The sequence below is a fragment of the Plecotus auritus genome (assembly GCF_963455305.1).
Source record: "Plecotus auritus genome assembly, chromosome: 8".
Classification (NCBI taxonomy): Eukaryota; Metazoa; Chordata; class Mammalia; order Chiroptera; family Vespertilionidae; genus Plecotus; species Plecotus auritus.
In genome coordinates, this window is record NC_137782.1 from 149,611,875 (window position 1) to 149,633,651 (window position 21,777).

At 44.3% G+C, this 21,777-nt stretch overlaps 1 protein-coding gene across 1 annotated transcript; it reads left to right on the forward strand.

Moving 5' to 3' along the window:
* The first annotated feature begins 11,955 nt into the window (after positions 1-11,955).
* Positions 11,956-21,739, forward strand: MCFD2 (multiple coagulation factor deficiency 2, ER cargo receptor complex subunit). Its single transcript, XM_080682984.1, has 4 exons — positions 11,956-12,069; positions 17,733-17,893; positions 18,632-18,791; positions 20,261-21,739. Exons 2-4 carry the CDS (start codon positions 17,745-17,747, stop codon positions 20,390-20,392), a joined length of 441 nt encoding a protein of 146 aa, XP_080539110.1. The 5' UTR covers positions 11,956-12,069; positions 17,733-17,744; the 3' UTR covers positions 20,393-21,739.
* The last annotated feature ends 38 nt before the right edge of the window (positions 21,740-21,777 follow it).

Here is a 21,777-nt window from a genome sequence, read left to right on the forward strand (position 1 = left end):
CACTGTGATCCAAGAAGATGCTTTGATATGATTTCAGTCTTCTTGAACTTGCAGAGACTTGTTTTGTTGTCCTAACGTGGTCTGTCTTTGAGAATGACCCATGTGCACTTGAGAAGAATGCATATTCTACAACTTTGGGGTGAAATGTTACATAAATGTCAATTAAATCCATCTGATCCAGTGTGTCATTTAGAGTCACTGTTTCCTTGTTGACTTTTTGTCTGGAAGGTCTATCCAGTGAAGTCAGTGGGGTATTAAAGTCCCCTAGTATGACTCTATTGCTGTCAATCAATCCCTTAAAGTACTCCAGAAATTTTTTTATATATTTAGGTGCTCCTATATTGGGTGCATATATGTTTACCAGGGTTATATGATCTTGTTGGATCAATTCTTTTAGTATTATGTAGTGATCTTTACTGTCTCTTGTGATGGCCTTCATTTGAAGTCTGTTTTGTCAGATATGAGTATTGCTACTCCAGCTTTATTTTTCCCCGTTTCCATTTGCATGGAACACATTTTTCCATTCCTTCACTCTCATCCTGTGCGAGTCTTTTGTTCTTAGGTGGGTCTTTTATAGACAGCATGTATTTGGGTCATGTTTTCATATCAATTCAGGTACCCTATGTCTTTTGATTAGAGCATTTAATCCATTTACATTTAAGGTTATTATTGATAGGTATGTATGTCCACTTTAATTCTTTATGTTTGTTTCTCTTTTTCTTCTTATTATTACAGCAGTCCCTTTAGCCTTTCTTGCAATGCTGGTTTGGTGATGATAAACTCCTTTGGTCTTTTTTGTCTGGGAAACTCTTTATTTCATCATCTATTTTGAATGATAGCCTTGCTGGATAGAGTAGTCTTGGTTTCAGATACTTGCTTTTCATTTGAATACTTCATGCCATTCCCTTCTGGCCTGTAGAGTTTCTGATGAAAATCAGCTGACAGCCTTATAGGAGCTCCTTCATAGGTAACAAATTGCTTTTCTCTTGATACCTTTAAGATTCTCTCTTTTTCTTTAATTTATGGCATTTTAATTATGATGTGTCTGGGTGTGAGCCTCTTTGGGTTCTTCTTGCTTGGGACTCTCCATGCCTCCTGAACTTGTGTGACTTTTTCCTTTACCAGGTTAGGGAAGTTTTCTGCCATTATTTCTTCAAACATGTTCGCAATCCCTTGCTCAGTATCTTCACCTTCTGGTACTTCTATGATGTGATATTGTTCTATTGCATGTTGTCAGCTCCCTTAAGCTATCCTCCTGTTTTTTAATTGTTTTTTTTTTTTCTTTTTGGTTCTCTGATTGAGTGATTTTTTTTCCTACCCTGTTTTCTAATTCACTGATATGATCCTCTGCTTCCACTAGTCTTCTGTGTATTCCTTCCAATGGTTCTTTATTAGTGCTATGTCATACTTCATTTCTGGCTGGTCATTTTTCATAGTTTCTATATCTTTTCTCATGCTGTTGAGCATCCTTGCAATCATTATTCTGAATTCTATATCTGATAAATTAGTTATCACCATTTCATTTAGTTCTTCTTCTGGATAATTCTCTTTTTCTTTCATTTGGTACTTTTTTTTGGTCTCCCTATTTTGGTTGCCTGTTTGGGTTTGTGTCTGTGTATGAGGTAAATCTACTACAACTGCAAGTCTCTGGTGCAGGATAATTTTAGATAATTTGTGACTGGTCCTGAGTACCTTGTTTGGAGCTATCAGCAGTCCACAGCTTGTGGTTCCCTCTGCTGGGGCAGGGTGCCTTTGGAAAGGACCAAGATATGCACCAGGCTCTGCTTTTCCTAGCCCTAGGTCCAGAAGGAGATCAGGCAAAGACTCAAAGCTTCCAGAGATCTGCCCCTGCCTACAGTCTGTTATTCTCAGTCTTAATTTGCCTCAGGCTATAGACCACAGCAGGGCATAGACTCCACAGGGTGGGGCAAGATGTTTTCAAACAGTGTGGAACCATTGCTTGCCCCTCCCATGCCCCAGGAAAAGCTGCCTGGATGGTAAATGTCTCCCTGAGAAAGATGTCCTCTGCAATATGAGGGAATGGCTCAGCACTGGAAAACGGGGCTTTCCAATCTCTAACCCCAAGGCCCCAAACCCTCACAAAGTTCTAGTCCACTTTGCCTTCCCTGCCGGAGCACGAGGTGAGTGGCTGCACACAAAATTTTGTTCATTGGGCCTTTAAGAGGGTACCTGCATTTCCAGCCATCTTTCCCTGATAGAGAGAAACCCCACTGTTTTTCACAAGCAGATGTTATGTGGGTACCTTTCTCAGTTCTGGTGCTCTGGGCTGAGGAGCCCAGCTTGGGGTTAGACCTCCGAGTTATCAGTGGGAACCCCCCACAGCTGAGATGTCCCTCCAGAACTTCAGCTGTTGTCTATGGGAGCCCTGCCAGCCCTCTCAGGCCTCTGCACTTCCCACCAGTGTCTATGTGGTCTCCACTTTCAGTTCTTGGTTATCAGGGTTCTCTCCAGCTAATTTTCAATTTATTATTCAAGATGATTTTTTCTGTATTTTAGTTGTAATTTAAGTTTGGTCTTGGGAGGGTGTCAGTGTAGCTTCCACTTAATCTGCCGCAATTTCCCTGCTCTGAATCTATATTCTTGCCTACTGGGTTTCTCAGTGGGGACAATAGGAGGCGATATGAAGACTCCTTTCTCCTTCAGGCTTTTGATTATTAGTTTTATTCCTTCTTTAGCACCTTGTTTTAGAGGCTATTGTGCAAATTTGGGTAAACGTTTAAGTAGGTCATTCTGAACCTTGATGAGTTTAGTCTGGAAGAATATCATTAGAAATGTTTGCCCACAAAAGAGCTTCAATCTGTGCTTGATCTACACAAAAAAGTACTGGTACAACAATATCCAAATTAGCCAGGACCTCATTATGAATAGAGATGTCCTCTGGGACTGGGGGGAAGAGACCATCAGGAGAGCATTCACACAGTAAATCCCTTGCTATTAAGTTAATGAGTGTCACAAAGGAAAAACTCTTTGGTTAAAGATAGGCTAAAAAGGAAAAAAAAAGGTTCAAGGCTGACAGTTATAGGGGTTGGGGGGGACCTGGAGAAGGTGCGATGAGGATTATTAACTAGATGCATGACTGGAATAGTTCCATGACTCTAAGTAGTGCTCAGGTTTAAAATTGATATTATTGTGCCCATATCAATCAAAAAGTTGTAATGTTGTCCTTTAATTTTTAGAGAAATGTTTCCTTGAAGGTTTAAGAAGAATAGAATGGGAAATGGAACACCTTCATTGATAACTTTTTTCTTTTCCTTTTTTTTAGTTTCTTAGTTCTAGAGCTCTTTCAATATAGTCTCTTTCAAGATTTTGATCATAGCACTGTTTTCCATTCTACTTTTTACTTGCATATTAAAGTCTCTATTTCTGGCTTAAGGCCATTTGCAAAAAGATAAGAGGGAGAGCCAAGGTCAAGTCGGCTTCAGGATTTACTCCTGAATACTGTCCCTACTTTTTTCTTTTTTCTTTTTTAAGTTTATCTTTATTGTTGAAAGTATTAGGGATGTCCCCTTTGTTTTTTCCCCCATTGGCCACCTCCATCCCACACCCACCCCTCCCAAGCCTTCTCATTCATGGGCTATGAATATATGCATATAAGTTCTCCAGTTAATCTCTCCCTCCACCATCCCACCACGTTTTTTGCCTTGAAGAACTGAGTCAGAGTACCATCTATTTCCACAGGAAAGTTAAAGGATAGTTTACCAAAGTTCTTGACCAACATCTATAGCTTTTCTAAACTCCTTCAATTTCCTATGCAATTCAAGGTCTTTTAAGTCACCAGAGGTATTCATATAAATAAATAAATAAATAAATAAATAAATAAATAAATATATATGTATATATACACACACACACACACACACACACACACACATACATACACACACACACACACATACTTCTTTATTTCAGAGAGGAAGGGAGAGGGAGAGAGAGATAGAAACATCAATGATGAGAGAGAATCATTGATTGGCTGCCTCCTGCATGCCCTCCACTGGGGATTGAGCCGGAAACCCAGGCATATGCCTTGACCAGGAATTGAACCATGACCTCCTGGTTCATAGTTCGACACTCAACCACTGTGCCACAATGCCGGGGCCCATTCTGACTTTTTGCATCTGAGCTTCCTACTAATGTATGAAGTAATTTATATACATCTGGATGCTCTGGACTAAATGTCCTTCTAACTATCCTAAATTCCTCTGTGATATTCTCTGTCTTGTCTAGGCCTTGAAGAGTCTTTTTTTTTCTTTTTTAAAATAAATCTTTATTATTCAGATTATTACAATTGTTTCTCCTTTTTCCCCCCATAGCTCCCCTCCACCCGGTTCCCACCCCACCCTTTGCCCTTACCTCCCCCCATATTGTCCTCATCCATAGGTGTACGATTTCTGTCCAGTCTCTTCTTGCACCCTTTCCCCCTGAGAATTATCAGTCCACTCCCTTTCTATGCCCCTGATTATATTATATTCACCAGTTTATTCTGTTCCTCAGGTTTTTAATTCACTTGATTTTTAGGTTCACTTGTTGATAGATATGTATTTGTTGTTCATAATTTTTCTCTTTACCTTTTTCTTCTTCCTCCTCTTCTTAAAGAATACCTTTCAGCATTTCATATAATACTGGTTTGGTGGTGATGAACTCCTTTAGCTTTTTCTTATCTGTGAAGCTCTTTATCTGACCTTCCATTCTGAATAATAGCTTTGCTGGGTAGAGTAGTCTTGGTTGTAGGTTCTTGCTGTTCATCACTTTGAATATTTCTTGCCACTCCCGTCTGGCCTGCATAGCTTCTGTTGAGAAATCAGCTGACAATCGTATGGGTGCTCCCTTGTAGGTAATTAACTGTTTTTCTCTTGCTGCTTTTAATATTCTCTCTTTGTCTTTTGCTCTTGGCATTTTAATTATGATGTGTCTTGATGTGGTCCTCTTTGGATTCCTTTTGTTTGGGGTTCTGTGCGCTTCCTGGACTTGTAAGTCTATTTCTTTCACCAGGTGGGGGAAGTTTTCAGTCATTATTTCTTCAAATAGGTTTTCAGTATCTTGCTCTCTCTCTTCTTCTGGCACCCCCATAATTCTGATGTTGGTACGCTTGAAGTTGTCCCAGAGTCTTCTTACACTATCTTCAACTTTTTGGATTCTTTTTTCTTTTTTTTGCTTTTCCGGTTGAGTGTTTTTTTGCTTCTTTGTATTTCAAATCTTTGACTTGATTCTTGTGTTCCTCTAGTCTGCTGTTGGGTCTCTGTATAATATTTTTTATTTCAGTCAGTGTATGTTTAATTTCTAGTTGGTCCTTTTTCATATCTTTGAGGGTCTCGTTATATTTATCAGCCTTTTCTAGGATATTCTTGAAGAGCCTTATAACCGTGGTTTTGAATTCTATATCCAGTCGTTTGTTTTCCTCCATTTCTTTCGTTTGTGATCTGTTTTTTTGTCTCCCCATTTTTTCACTGCTTTGCTGAGTTGGTAGAGTAGCTTTGTGTGCTAGGTTTCCTATATGGCCCAGTGGGTCGGCCTCCCCAGTTAACCTGAGGTGGACACTCTTGGTGCACCCCTTTGTGGACTGTGTGTACAGCCTTGTTGTAGTTAAGTCTTGATTGTTGTTGGTATCACTGGGAGGAATTGACCTCAAGGCCAGTTGGCTGTGAGGATTAGCTGTGTCTACACTGGGAGATTTTCGGTGCTGGAGACAGCCTTATAGGATTAGCCTTGCCAGATTGCAAAATTCTCTGTGCTCAGATTGGAAGGGGTGGAGTCTCAAGGCGGGGCAGACAGTCTTGGCTTCCCGTCAGCCCTGCCCTTGCTCGAGTCTTCAGACCTCCGCCCTCCGCAGTTCCCGAGTTTTCGCCTTACAGTCCAGACTTCCCCGGTATGAGTGTGGGTCCCCAGGGTCTTGCCCGGAACTGCAGTTCAGTGCAGTCGGAACTGGGGTTCAGTGCAGTCAGGAGCCCCCGACTCCCTTCCGCCAGGGACAGCCTGTGGTAACCTCCGCAGTCAGTCTTTGTGCTCACTCGCGCCTCCAGACCCCTGCCACCGCGGCTCCCCTGAGTCTCCAAGTTTCCGAGTCTCCGGGTGCCTTTCTCTCTACCTGTCAGTCCAAACTCCCCCTGTATGAGCCTGGGTCCACAGGGTTTTGCCCGGAATTGAGGTTCAGTGCAGTCGGAACTGGGGTCAGTGCATTCGGGGGCTTCTTTCCCCCTCCCGCCAGAGAAAGCCAGCCAGGCACTCCACCGCCCTTCCTCTCTGCGCGCGCGTGTCTCCGTACCTCAACTCTTTGCCGCTCCTTCTCCGTGAGCTTTCCTCTTTCCTTTTAGTTGTAGAATTTCCACTCAGCCAGCTTTCCTGTGGTTCTGGATGGTGTCCGTTCTGTCTTTTAGTTGTAGTTTTGAAATTGTTGTGCAAGGCAGCAGTTTAGGTGCTTACCTATGCCGCCATCTTGGTTTCCCCCCTTGAAGAGTCTTTGATAATGGCTTTCAGCTGAGAACAAAACCAGACCTTAAAAGTCACCATAAGAGATTTTTTTCTGTGTGAAAGGAGGTTTACCTTAAAGAGGTAAGTGAGGTTTGGGGTATCTGGCCAGCCAGGAGGGAAGGAGAGTAGGTCAGAGGGAGCGATGGTATAGCCTTTTCAACTTAGCCATTCTGCCTCCCCCCACCCCCCCACAAAAAAACAAAACAAAACAAAATTTGACAGCGACCTGAGTGTCCGCCTTTCGATGATTATAGCAGTTTTATATTTTAAACAATAGCTTTGCTCCATCTGCTTTTCAAATATTTTTTTTCTCTTCTATCTTTTAAAAAAACATTTTGTTGTGAAAAATAACACAATTAAAGGCAAGTGCATACAGCAATTATTATAAAGCAGGGAGAGGAAATAGAGTAGAGGAGCTGTTCGCTTGACACGGACCTCTCCCCCAGGGCGGCGCTGTTCGCTTCCTCCTGCAGCTGGGGCTGCAATCTTGGAGCTGCAGCTACCCTGCCTGACTCTGAGACCCTGGGGCTGCCCAGCCTTCTACTGTCCAGTCCACTGGAGGACTGCAGCACCTTTTGCTCCGCCCCAGGCCTTCTGTGCATGGTACCCAGCAGTTGTGCAGATGTCCTTGTCCATCACAGTGAGCAGGTGTAGATAGATGCTTCTGATAGACTCTCTGGATTGGGCTTTCCAAATTACTCAGAGCATCAAGGAAAAGGTTCTGATTATGAAGGATAAAGGTTATGTGAAATATGGAGCAAGTCTGTATGGATGTTGCAAGAAAAATAAGACAGTATACAATAGTGTTTAATAATAAATTTTCTCCTTAAACTTGGATGGAGAGGGTTGTGGATTAAAATCCTCTTGGCAATTCTGGTAATAAACCTCCAGGCTGGCATCTAAAATGGACCTGCTTTATCCTCCTAGTTCCCTTCTCTACTTTCAAGCACTAAGGAAACCTTTGGAGCAGCAGTCGCCAATCGGTGGTCCATGGACCACTGGTGGTCCGTGAGGTCCGAAAGGTTGGCGACCGCTGCACTAGAGGTTGAGCCATCAGTCAGTACAAAGAGGTTCATATAAACACTCTGGATGATTCTTTGACTATAAGGAAGCTTCTAATATTCTTCCAGAAGGATCATTTTCTGTCATTCGAACCTTTACCCTTTTCTGAAAAAGAATGCTCTGTCAAAAGAAATCCCTTTTAATTTTAATGTGTTCCTTTTCTCCATGTCCAGGGTGGTCCTCAAGTGTACCATAGACCCTAAAAACACTTATCCCTCTAATCACTTACAAAGAATAATGAATCAACCAATGACTGAGCAGAGGGTTTGAACTAATTCTTGGAGTAAGCAGTGTGGCTGGGAAAACTCCAGAATGAGTAACTGCTTCTGTTCATGCAGTGGCTATGATGCTGAAAAGTGCCTTGTCAATTGAAATTTTGTAAATTAAATCTTAGAAAGGCAAAAATGACCATCATAAAAAATGCCTTCTATAAGAAGAGACTTTCATAACGTGAACAGTCAGATTGTAACCTGTAGATCATTGTGTTTGTTTAGCTAACGGCCTCCGTGTGTCCCAGTCTCGTGACTGAATGCCCAAGTGCTCCAGCTCAACTCTCACCTACTCGGTGAAGCCTCACCCTGCCACCCAGCTCTTAGAATTTATGTTCTTTCATCTCTGCACTAAATCTTCACATGGTCTGTGCCCTACAGTTCAGCTCTTTTCAATGTTCAATTCCTGCAATGCTTAAAAAAAAAAAATAATACTCAGTACATTAAAAATGTTTCTCTTGCTGCTTCCCTTCTTTTCTATGTTTCCATCATTGCAACCTTCAGTATATTTATAATAAGAATTTCAGGTATAGGTTAATAGGTGTCACTGTGAGAAATAAAATTTAAAAAGCTTACCATTCTTTTAAAATTGATTAACTGATTCATTCACACCCCCCCTCACTTACATTATTAAAAAAAAACTATTAGATGTTGGGTCAAGAAGAGAAAACAATTATTAGTTTTGCTTAGAGAACAATAAACTGTAATGGTGGGGATTTTGAGGGAAGGCAGGAGACAAGTCATCTTACAGGTGATATAATCAAGTTAATTTATTCTGAGCAGGCATGTGTCAACTTTTTACTAAAAAAACAAGTGCAGTGCACTGAACTGACCTGTTTAAAAAAAAAATACTGAGAGCTGAGTAGAAGCAGCCCAGATCCCTAAAGGTCAATTTATGGAAGGATCAATTAGTTCAATGTCCATGCTACCCCCTAGTTTGCCAAATGTGCAAGTTACCAAAAACTTATCTTGAAAATATCCAATGACTATAAAGGTATTTTTTATGAATACCACATGGAATATTTTTATTATTCTTCCAGGTATTTTTCTCCAATATTCTAATTCAAAACATTCATATTCAACATATTCTAGAATGTTTTTATTCATGAATATGTTTCATAAATGTATTTACGTTTCTTTCAAAACATCTTGAAATTATGGTAAGATAAATCAAGCTTTCTATTAATTGGAAAGCTAAGCTCATAAGAAAGTAGATGAAATTACATAAGGGGAGTGGGAACTCAGGATAGAACCCTGGGTGCCTTCACATTTATAAGTGGAACAGAAGATGAGAAGTCAGTGAAAAGACTCCTAGAAAGAATAGGCAGGCCTGGCCAGAGTGGCTCGGTTGGTTGGAGTATCATTCCATGCACCAAAAGGTCGAAAGGTTGCCAGTTCGATTCCAGGTCAGGGCACATGCCTGGGTTGTAGGTTCAATCCCCGGTTGGGTACCTACAGAAGGCAACTGATTAACGTTTCTCTCTCATATCCATGCTCCCCCCTCCCTTCCTGTCTCTTAGCATGTCCTCAGGTAAGGATTTAAAAAAAAAAAAGCCAGTGAGATAGGAGTGCATGATGTCAGAAAACCTGAGATGTGTTTCAAAGTGGGAGTGGTTGGCTGTGATGAACAGCACTGAGAGGGCAAGTAGGAAAAGAGGAGAAGGTACCATTGGATTTGCATGAAGATTGCGGTTTCATTAGTGTGGTAGTGAAGAAACCAGAGGGAAAGGTTATTTGACGATAGGAATGGTTTATTAGAGAGGGAATAATAGGTGATTCAAGAGAGGGAAGAGGATAAGATCCGCAGAAGTGGAGGCATTGGTATCAGACACTGAGCTTTTTTTTTTTTTTTTTTTTAATAATTCTTTATTGTTGAAAGTATTACATATGTCCCCCCCTTCCCCCCCATTGGCCCCCTCCAGCTCGTTCCCCCCTCCCCCCCCCCCCCGCCAGACCTTCAGCACCCTATTGTCTGTGTCCATGGATTACACATATATGCATACAAGGTCTTTGGTTGATTACCTCCCACCCACCCACCCTCCCGCACCTTCCCTCTGAGATTCCGCACTCTGTTCCATGCTTGAGTCTCTGGATCCACTCCGTTCATCAGTTTGTTACTTAGGTTCCACATATGAGTGCGATCATGTGATACTTGTCTTTCTCTGACTGACTTATTTCACTTAGCATGATACTCTCCAGATCCCTCCATGCTGTCACAAAAGGTAAGCAAAGGGTAAGAGAGTCTTTTTTTTTTTACTGCTGCATAGTATTCCATGGTATAAATGTACCACAGTTTTTTTATCCACTCATCTACTGATGGGCATTTGGGCTGTTTCCAGATCTTAGCGATTCTAAATTGTGCTGCTATGAACATAAGGGTGCATACGTTCTTTCTGATGAGTGTTTCAGGTTTCTTAGGATATATTCCTAGAAGTAGGATCACTGGGTCAAATGGCAGATCCATATTTAATTTTTTGAGGAAACTCCATACTGTTTTCCATAATGGTTGCTCCAGTTTGCATTCCCACCAACGGTGTACTAGGGTTCCCTTTTCTCCACATCCTTGCCAGCACTTGTCATTTGTTGATTTGTTGATGGTAGCCATTCTGACAGGTGTGAGATGGGACTTCATTGTCATTTTGATTTGCATCTCTCTGATCATTAGTGACGTTGAGCATTTTTTCATATGCCTCTTGGCCATCTTGTCCTCTTTGGAGAAGAGACATTGAGTTTCTTGAAGAAAGAGACCATTTCTTATTTGTACTTGTATCTCTAGTAACTCCCAGTACAAAGGAGGTACTCAAGAAATATTACTGAATTATTGAACAAATGAGCAAATAGAAAAATAGATGGATGGCAGGTGCAGGACTGGAAAATGAATTATATCAAACTAAAACTTCAGAGTAAGGAAAAGAGAAGAGGTCCTGGATTAATAAGGTTTCTTCAGGGACTTTGGGATCCTGGGACTTTTCTCTGGGATAGGGCAGACAGATTTCAAACTCAGATGAAGATGAGACTAAAAAAAACTGTGGTACATTTATTCCGTGGAATACTATGCTGCAGTGAAAAAGAAGACTCTTATCCTTTGTGACAGCATGGAGGGATCTGGAGAGTATCATGCTAAGTGAAATTTAAGTCAGTCAGAGAAAGACAAGTATCACATGATCGCACTCATATGTGGAATCTTTGTAACAAAATAAACTGATGAATAGTCACTCAGGAATAAGTGACTATTTAAGGCAGTTGCTGTGGCTAACTTTCAAGGCACTGATCTGCTAAAACCAAATGCAGTGAGGGTTCTGGGACCATTTACTTAAGCACTTTCTTTTTCTTTTTCTGAATCCAGGCTCATATGAAAAATGGTTATGTGTCTTTACAGAGCCAAATGGGAGAAAGGTTTTAATAAATGACAGTTCCACATTCAGTTACCCATCTGGTCAATAGCTATTCGCTGAATGACAGTCTTGTATGGAGGGAAAGGTATAAGGGCAGGGTTATGCAGGGCTTATCTATTCGTTTCTTTTGTTTATGGGCGTGTGTTTTTTTATTTTTATTAATGCTTGCCTTCTATTGAGATAGCAGCTGATTTCACGAACTGCACAGGTGAGGTGGTATTTGAACTGGGCCACCCATAGTCTTGGTGGGACACCTCTGTGAGTGCGTAGGTGTTGCAGAAGACGGCTTTGTGGAATTGAGAAAGCGGAGTATGGAAGCAGGCCCGTCTTGGAAACTCAGGATTCAAGGCCGGCTCCAGCGTCTTCCAGCCCTTTCATTAGGAAAGGATTTAGGATTCCTATTATCTTTCTTCCCAATTTGCAAGTGGAAGTGGAGGCGGAGCTGGAAGCTAGCCTTGGCGTCCGCTCCAATGGTTTTGTCCCTCTACGTCCTATGCGGGTCTACGTTCATCGGGGTTTCCTAGCAACCTTCCAGGCCCGCCTAGCAACCTTCCGGGCCCCTGGGTGTTCAGGTCAACCAAACCGGGCTGTAGCCGAGTGTCGCCTTCGGGAAGCAGGAAGAACGGCGTCTGCCCGACCCTCGGGCCATTACACGTGGAATCTCCCAAGCCGTACACCTAGCCGGGCGGCGGGCTAGGGCGGAGCCTCGCGGCGCCAATGGGCGGGCAGAAGAGAGCGCGCCTGCGCACGGCAGGTCGGGGGCGGGGCCGGGAGAAAGGCGCTGAGGACGGGGGCTGGCGAGGCTCACGCGGGGTCGCTGCGTGTCTGGGAAAGTTGGGCAGCTGCGGGCCGCGAGGGTGAGTGAACCCGGCAGCAGCCCGGGTGTGGCTGCGGCTTGTGAGGCCCGTGTCCCCACCCTGGGGGAGGAGGTCCGTGGGGCGGCGCCCAGGGGTCCTCAGCAGGGCTGGGTCCTGCGCCCTTCTGTGGTCCTGGGGCGTCGGGCTCAGGTTGAGAGGCTGGAGGGCCTACGTGGGGGTCTCAGCCCCCGAGCCGCCTCGGGAAGCTTAGCCGGCTTAGAAGCAGAGCATCTCTCGGGGCAAGCCGCTGGGGGCTGTGAAGCCAGATGGGCCCTGCCGGAGCCGATCTCCGCTGGCACCCCCTCTCCTCCGACCCTCGCGGCCCACCCCCCCTCCCCATCTCCTCCTGGAAGAGAGAATAAGCAGGTCCTGTCTGGCCGGGCGAGCTTGGTTTGGCTATGCCCGGGAGTGGGAAGGCGAGGGAAGGTGATTTCCTCTTGTGTTCCCTATCTGGGCTCGGGCACGGCCACCCACCCAGTGCCCAAGCCACAACCTGGGCATCATTCTCACCCCATGTGCTCCTTACCACCCATATCGGATCCATCACAGATCTCTCTTGGATATGTCCACCTTTCCACTACCAGTCTCTGCTCCAGCTGGCTCAGGCCGCCGTTATCTCTGCCCTGGAATACCTCAGTAGCCTCCTGACTGGTCCCCTGCATGTCTTTGTTGATCCTCTGGAGCTTGTTCTGTACCGGAAAGCGAGTGATGGTCTTAAAACACGTATCTGATCACCACACCATTCCTTTTCCGACCTTTTAGTAGCTTCTCATTGCTCTTCCACGCTATCCAACAGAGCTTGCAAGCCCCTTCTTAGCCTGTCCTCTTTTTACTCTTAACTCATCAGTCTCTGCTATACTGAGTCTCCAACCATATTGGACTGTTGAGTTCCTGGGTTAGACCAAGTTCCTTCTAAGCTCAGGTGTCTGCTACATCATGTTCCCTCCCCCTGAGGTGCTATCCTTTGGTTGGAAAAAAATCGTCCTCGTCCTTAAGGAATTACTACAGGTATGGGTTGTGGGTCTTAACTGGTCCACAGGTTGTAATCTGTGTGAGTGGAGTTTGTCTCAGTCATAGTCCTGTCCTTAGCACCTGGTGCAGCACCAGGCTGTTAGTAAAGAGTATGTTAGTTAAATATATAAATGAAGCATGCATGGCAGCTCCTTGGGCTCCTCAGAATGAATAAATAGACCCAGTTATCAAATGCCTGCACTTTCAGAATCTGTTCTCAACCCCCAACCCCTGTAGAGGTTTCTCTGGCCTAGGAACTTGGTTATTTTCTCATCTTCAGTTCAGGCCCATGGAAGTTTTAAATAGGGAAGTACCGGCCAGAGTTTTTCTTTGGCTTTGACTCTGGCTACAGGATGTCTGGATGTTGGTGAGTGTGGCTGCTTTGAGTTTGGATTCTTAACTGAGGGCCTTTGGTGTGAGAGAAAAGCTGTTAACAGCTGCTGTGGGCTTTAGGGGAGGAAGGCTGGCTCCAAACTACATAATGGGAGGGATGGGTGGGCCAGGCCAAATCACTGGTAGGAAGGCTCCAAAGGGAAGTTGTTTTTCCAGCTTAGGCCAGATCTTTCGTGATAGGGAACAACATACCTAAGGCCCAGGCCCACTGCCCTGATTCAGACGTGGAGGTCTGCTCTCTGTAGGTCAGCTCAGCGCTTGGTGATACATTCAGTGGGGAATAGGAGAGACAGAAAAGATAGGTTCCCAGCCCTCAGAGCGGGAGGAAAAAAGGAGAACAGCATGTGACCATATGTTAAGGCCACAATGAGTGTGAGAAGCTGCAGACTGAGGTCAGAGGAGGGAACAAGTGATCTTGGCTGGAAGAATCCAGAGATGATATTTTGAACTGGGCTGGAAGGAAGAGGGAGGACAGACAGATGGAACCAGTGGGAACGACGCTCTGGGACTGCAAGAGGATGCAGCGAGGGGAACTCTGACAGTCCCAGCACTGCGGGATCTCTCGACTGCGGATGGTCAGGTGCTGCGCTCCCAGGCCTGCGGCTGCTCCTTGTGAAGGATGACTCAAAGCATGGGTTGTATTCTGCAGTCTCTTTCAGAAATCTCTCCTCCTTTGGGTTTTTCTCCAACGTGGCCTTTACATTTTCTCAAAAAAGTCCAGAGAGGTCAGGAACTCCTGGGGTTTATCTGTCCGGCTGTTTGCTCATGGCCTTGGACTAAGTGGTTGGAGTGTAGATGATGCAACTTGTTCATGGGACGGAAGGGAGTTGCTTGTGTTTCTTTTCGAATGTGACAGTTTAAAGTGTTAGGTGGCAGTCAGATTCCCTACTGTCATTACAGCACTTGGAGGGAGAGTTTCTCCTTTGTGTTCATAGATTTGGTTTTTGTTGTGATCTAATACAGGCATACCTTGGAGATATTACAGGCTTGGTTCCTGGCCACCACAATAAAGCGAATTTCGCAATAAAGTGAGTCACGTGAGTTTTTTGGATTCCCACTGCATAGAAAAGTTATGCAAAAGCCCAGGCTAGGTAGCTCAGCAACAAAACGCAGTATGCCTGTAGTTAGAAACCTGCAACAGCAAACCACTATGGGACATACTCAGCATTAATGGTTCTTGGCCGTTATTCTGCCTCCCTTGAAGAAGGGATCATTTGGACCCATAGTTATTATACTACCAATCACTTTGGTGTTCTTTGAATAGAACCCTCCCCCTCCCCCAATTTGATATACTGAGTTTCCAACCACATAGTTATAGGAAATGGTGCTATGGGTTTAGTGATCATTTAGCTCAACTATCTGATAGATATCTTAAAAAACAAAGTAGTTTTATGTTCAGTTACATTGACATCAAAACTTGGCAGCATGTTCGTAAAGTGGGACTCCCTCCTCCCCCCTCCCCTCAGGGACCATGGCACACAGGCTGAGGACTGTCACTGTACTGTGCTTGATGCTAGGAATGTAGATGCAGGCCCCACCCTCACAAAGCCCAGTCCAGCAAAGGGCACCGACAGTAATCAGGCGTTGTTCAAGACCATGTTCACAGCTGTTGCCTGAAGGGACGCACTCAGGAGCATATGGGAAGAGCACCTACGCCAGGCTTGAAGTTGAAGAAGGCTTGCTGGAGAAAGGCCTTTAAGGTGTAGGAGTCTGAAAGGCTTGGGAGGAACTGGCTTCCCACTCTGATCCCTCCTGTCCAGAACTCTAACAAACTGTTCTGTTCTGTTCCGGCCTGTGCAGTCACGGCTGAGAGTAACTCGAAACCTTGTTTTCTGGTACCAGGTACAGTGACAGTGGCCTTACCAGGGTCTGGACACTTTTATTTGGTAAAATTGGAAATGTGGTTTCTGTTTCTGAATTGTTTTCTAGAAATGAGAACTGGAAGCCCCTTTTTCATTCCAGCCATATAACATTGGAACAAAATTATGGGATGAGTTACATTAAATACAGATTTGTAAATAAAAAACATGTTTATAGTAGAAATTTTAGAAGCAATAGGAAAGTAAAAATAAAAACCACTACTAGTCTCATGACTCAGAAGATAATCTTTATTTTTAGTTGTTGTTCTGTGTGTGAAATATGCATACATTTTATATATATATATTGATTTCAGAGAGGAGAGAGAGATAGAAACATCAATGATTAGAGAGAACTATCAACTGGCTATCTCCTGCTCGCCCCCTACTGGGGATCCAGCCCGCAGTCTGGGCATATGCCCTGACCGGGAATCGAACTGTGACCTCCTGGTTCATAGGTCAACACTCAACCACCGAGCAACACCAGCTGGGCTACATACATTCTTTTTTACAAAAGTGAATTTTTCTTTACAGACTTTTGCAGCCTGTTTTTTGTTTCATATATATTGAACATCTTTTCCAATTATTGACATCCCTCCTTAGTAATAAGACTAGATGCTGCTTTTTCACCCTTAAGTGATACATCCCAGTGACTACTGTCCCCTTAGGGAGGGGGCCATGGGAGGTTATACTGCTGATAGGCAACGTAGGTTTGGAAAATTTTCCTAAATGTGGTAGGAGTGGCATTTTCCAGGGTCCTTCCTTTTAGGATGGGTGAGGGGGCTGCAACACGTCTACTTCCCAGCCCAGGTACAGGGAGTAGAGATGGCAAAGCTTCGGAGCTGAGCTCCGTGTGTAGCGTGTGGAAGGGTATGACCAGTAGCTATGCTTTATATTTACAGCTATAGGTTTGGGGCTGTGGCTACAGTTGGCCCCTTAGGAATTACTGGCCCTTGTTATCCAGCAGAATCTGCACTGCCTTTTAGGAAGTGAATGTGTTAGTCGGGGCTTTCTTTGTATTGGTGTGCAGGTCTCCTGGCTGTCTTTCCCCTTCCTGTTGGAGATCAGTCCATAAGCCCCAGGAAGGACCAGGACTTGCAGTTTAACAGTCAGTAAAGCCCTGTGTGAGCCTTGGTGGGGAATGTTGATGGGAACAAAGCACTCCCGACCTCGGGGAGCTTGCTCTGTAGCTGACTGCCTTCCTTTTGTTGACCACAATCCCAGGTCTAGCCAATGGGAGTACTTGATGGATTCCTAATTTCTGTGTACCCCCCTTCTTTCCAAAGCTCTTTCACGTCGTTAAACTACTTGCCTGTCACAGCCCTGAAAGTGGACGAGGCACGGGGTAATGTCTTCTTCTCTGTGCTGGCCTTGAACTGACCCACCTCATCGCTTCCCTCAACTACCTTTTCTCCACTAAATACCTTCCCAATTGTGCTGCCAGTGGAGCCATTCTGCAAACAAGCTCTGATCTCATCTCCCACTCAGGAATCCCCAGGAACTTCAGTCCCCTTGGCCGACCCTGCCACGTGATGTTCAGTACTGCCTGGTCAACCTTTGCAGCCTGTTGTTCCTACTTCACACTCTCTGGGCTCCAGACCAACTAAACCACTTGGAGTTTCTTTCCCATTTCGCTGCACCTGCCACTCTACTCCCACCAATCCCTTAGTCCTTCAGTCCCTGCAGGTCCACAGCACACTCATCCATCCAGGCCCAGCTGAAGTCCCCATGCCTGTCAGCACTCTCTGATTTCCCCTCACCCAGAGGAAACTTCTTTCTGTGAACTCTCAGAGGGTTTACCTGTCTTTAGGACACCTCACGTTCTGCCTTTATGAGCCCTCTCGGTGGGAAGTATTGCTCTCACCAGATTGTAAGCTGCTGCTGCTTCTTTTTTTTTTTTTTTCTAAATATTTTTATTGATTTCAGAGAGGAAGGGAGTGAGAGAGAGAGATAGAAACATCAATGCTGAGAGAGTATCATTGATCAGCTGCCTCCTGCACGCCCCCCACTGGGATCGAGCCTGCAACCTGGGCACGTGCCCTTGACCGGAATTGAACCCGGGACCCTTCAGTCCACAGGCTGATGCTCTATCCACTGAGCCAAACCAGCTAGGGCTGTAAGCTTCTTGTAGGCAGGAATGATCCTCACACCCATTGAAGCTCTCTGTGCATTGCTCGGCCTTCTGGAGGTGCTTCCGGAAGTGTCATAGACCTGTCCATTTGAGTGCTGGGGACCTAGAGTCTGGTGGACGAGTGGCGGAGCTGGCCTTGGAGTCAGTTTAACATACTCTCTTCCCCAACTTTGCTTCTTTCTCAGGTTTCTCAGGAGCACACTGTTTTGAGTCTTGAAAGAACTTTAGCTCTGGTGTTCTCACGTTCATCTTCTGTGTTCCCCACCTCCCAGGTGCCAGCGACCATGAGATCTCTACAGCTGCTCAGAACCCCCTTCCTGTGCGGCCTGCTCTGGGCCTTTTGTGCCTCAGGTACCAGGGCCGAGCAGCCTGGGGCCGGTTCTTCCCATCCCGGCAGCATGGGGCTGGATAAGCACACAGTGCACGACCAAGAGTACGTATTCAGCCAGTGCTGTGGCCGGGGTCTCCCCTTCCTCCGCAGCTGCAGCCAGCTGCCATGGCACACTCAGTTCTCTCTTCCTTCTGCTTGCATTTCTCAAGGATGATATGGATTCCTTACATCCACCTGTAAGCCAGGTATTCCTTTTTTCATCATCATATCACCAGTGGAGGATCTTGAGGCCCAAATGGGATAAATGGCTTGCCTGAACTCATTCTGTCTCTCACCACAGATAGATAGATACACACACACACACACACACACACACACACACACACACACACACACACGCAGTCATGGTGGTGGAATCCAGACTAGAGCTAAGGTTTCTTGACTGTGACAAGACCATTTTCTTTTTTTATTGGCACAAACATTGAATCATTTGTTGCAACTTTTGTCTTGGGTCAGTTAGCCTTACACCTTACACTCTGTTATCCTTGAATTGCTTTAAAAAGAAAAAATTTTTTAATTGATAGCCTCAAAAACTGTTATAACAACATTCTAGTAATAAAGAGGAAAAATCACTCATACTCTTGCCAGCATAATAGATGCAGTGTTTTGTTTTATTCCTGCTCCCTTCACGGCCTTGCCTATACCTGCCATCCTTGAGTGTGGCCTGCCCCTGTTTCTCAATGGATGAGTTTCAAAATTTGAACTTTTAAGAGTCCTTAAGGTTTTGGCATGATCCCACTGTCCCTGCCAAGTGGTCTAAGTCTAACTGTTGGTTCCTAGGCATATCATGGAACATCTAGAAGGTGTCATCAACAAACCTGAGGCGGAGATGTCTCCACAAGAACTGCAGCTCCATTATTTCAAAATGCACGATTATGATGGCAATAATTTGCTTGACGGCCTAGAACTTTCCACAGCCATCACTCATGTCCATAAGGAGGTAGGTCAGGCAGTGGTGCACTGGGCAGCCTCGCGGTAAGGCCTCCCTTTGGTACTTCAGTTCCCCGTCTTGATGACCCGTGCTGCCCAGTGCAATAGTATTGTTGCTTCTCTTCTTTCCGCTCATCACTCTGTTCTGTCTCTTCCTGTTTAGTGGTCCTTCTTGCAGAGGGTGGCCTGCTACAGCTGAAGCCTCAGGGCCTTGTGTCTTTAGCAAGAGCTACAGGCATTTCTGCTGCATACCGGAGTTTGAAAACGGGCAAACCATGTTCAAAATGCAGAGCAGGGAAGACGTCATTTTATTTGAGAAGAATGGGGAACCAAGGGACCAAGGGGCTCAGCAATAATGGAGGGTTTGTACAGTGCTGTGAACAAAGCAGTTTGCAAAGCACTTTTAAGTAGGTTAGAGTTCTCACCCGATCTTTGCAACAGCCTTTGAGAAGGCAGGGGCAGGCATTGTTATTACCTGATTTTAGAGGGGAGGAAACTGAAATTGAGCTCTTTTGTCTTCAGATCTAATGCCTGTTCTGCTCTGCACACTGCAGTGTAGAGAGAGGAGGGGAAGCAACGTTGGTGAGCAGGAGAGCAGGTTTGGGTTGACTTTGAAGTCCGTGGGGAGAGCGAATAGCTTCATACTGGAGATGGTGTGACTAGAGCAGTGTTTAGGGAACATCCTTTGCTGTGGGAGGCTGACTGATAGGCATGAGGAGAGTCTGGTATGAGCAAGAAGAATGGGTTCAGAGTCCTGGAAGGCGAGGGTGGTGGTGGCGATAGGAGAGGAAAGGTAGATATGGGAGAGGTGCCAAAGGAAGAATTGTCACAGGATGTGAGCAGCGATAGCTTAGCACTTGGCACAGGGAGCCTCTGGAGCAGGGTCTGCTCTGGTCGGCAGGCCTTCTTCCTCTCGTCCTCACCCAAGGTCTAGTCCAGGTGGACTGTTTCTTACTGTATCAGGGCAGATGGTGCCCACAGCTGGTCCTCGGGAGGGCCTGAGCTGTAAGCTTTTCTCTAGGATGGGTTTGTGGGTCCTGGAGTCTGTGAAACACGTCATTCTTAAAAAAAAAAATCTTTATTGTTGATAGTATTACATGTGTCCCCTCCCCCGCCCCATTGAACTCTTGTAGCCCACCCCCACTCCCTGCTGAAACACATAATTCTGTATAAACCATATCTAGCTTTCTACAGTGTACATGGATGACTTTTGTAATTAGAAAAGGATGAGAAGTAATTTTTAAAATAAATAAGCAAGGGCCTACTTTGATCATATCTTTCTTCTAACTGGCAAATATAATTTCTAAATTAGATTACTATGAATTGACTATATCTGATATATGGTTTGTGGATTCCTAGAAAGTAGCCACATACTACATTGAAGGAGTTTTTAGACACCTATGAGCATGAACATTTTGGAAATTAGCTAAGCACTTCCAGTAAAATGTGCCAACTCATTGTCTCATTTAAATTTTGTAGGGAGGAAATGAACAGGAACCACCGATGAGCGAAGAGGAACTGATTAACTTAATAGATGGTGTTTTAAGAGACGATGACAAGAACAACGATGGATACATCGACTATGCTGAATTTGCAAAATCATTACAGTAGACATTATTTGACCATCTCCTAGTTATTATGCAAATGTGACCCATTATAATGTGATCGAACACTTTCAGTAATGCAGAATAATTCATTTCCAATTACTGCTGAAGTATTTTGGTAAAAACCTGTAGCAAGTGTGACACTGGTGTGAGAAAGAAGTCGAGAGAAATAGGACACATTGTCCCCAAGTACTGTTAAATCTCCTGTTGGACAAGGGCTTGAGTGAAGAGTGTTTGTAAGAATATGGATAATGGAGCTGAGCTCTCAGGAGCAGGACTGTAGAATACTGCTGTTCTCTTGGTTTCAATTCATGCTACCTGAAAAGTATGAGCTTTGCCAAGTGGACACACTTTTCAGTAACAGTGAAGGAATGGAATCAATGCCAAATGTTCCCCCTTGTGGGTCCTGTCTCTTCAGGAAAACGTGGTCAGTATTCTGTAAAGTTCCCTGGCTTAAATGATTACTTGCTTTGGGCAAGTGAGTATTGATTAAGCTATTTCAAAGCCACAGCCTCACATGAATGTCAGATATTGAGTTCAGCTAGCCAGAGTCTGTATCTTCTGGCACTTGGATATGATACACCACTGACCTAAGAGATTAGCCTTTTCCAGTTTTTCAATATTTTATGAAACTACTGCCATATCCTTATACTTTTATTTTATGTCTTCAGCCTGGGAGAGACCTTGAATTTAAAACTGTTCTCTAATCAATAGCACATGTTTTAGCTTTCTTAATACTTGTATTTAACTCTTGTTTCTAGAGTTTCGCTTTTGCAGTTTAGAAACGTAGGCATGCAAGGATTTTCCCTTCTGCTTGATACAGCGGGGGTAAAACTACCAGCTGCCGTAGCCAAGTGCAAGTGAAAAGATCTTCACCAGGCGCAGTAATTAACCCGATACAAGTTGTATTTAGAAGGAGTGTTGTTTAAATGACCCCTTCTAGCCTAAATATGTGAATTCTTTCAGATCAGGAAAGATGGGAAAGAGAAGCCTAAAAACTCTCAACAGTGTGAGTCTCAATAATAGCTGAAAGGGAGAAGCAGCAGCAAATTGTGATTTGGTTTATTGGATGTGATGGACATACTGTGATAGAAAATCATAAAATGATGATTGAATGGGGGAAAACTGCATAAAATTTACTGTAAGATGTACAGAGACTTATTTTCTTTATTGAAGTATTCTTATAAGAAAACATGTATTTGTAAAAATGGTTTCCTGTGTCACGTATTTGTGCAATCAGAGCTGAATTATAAACTATTCTTGTAAAACCTAGTTATTTTGAAAGATTTATATAATGAATTCTGGATATATGACCAATAAAACTGATGAAACAAAATAAAGGGCTGTCGATTTTGTCTGATAGGCTTCTTCTCCCATCACGTGAGGGCTTTG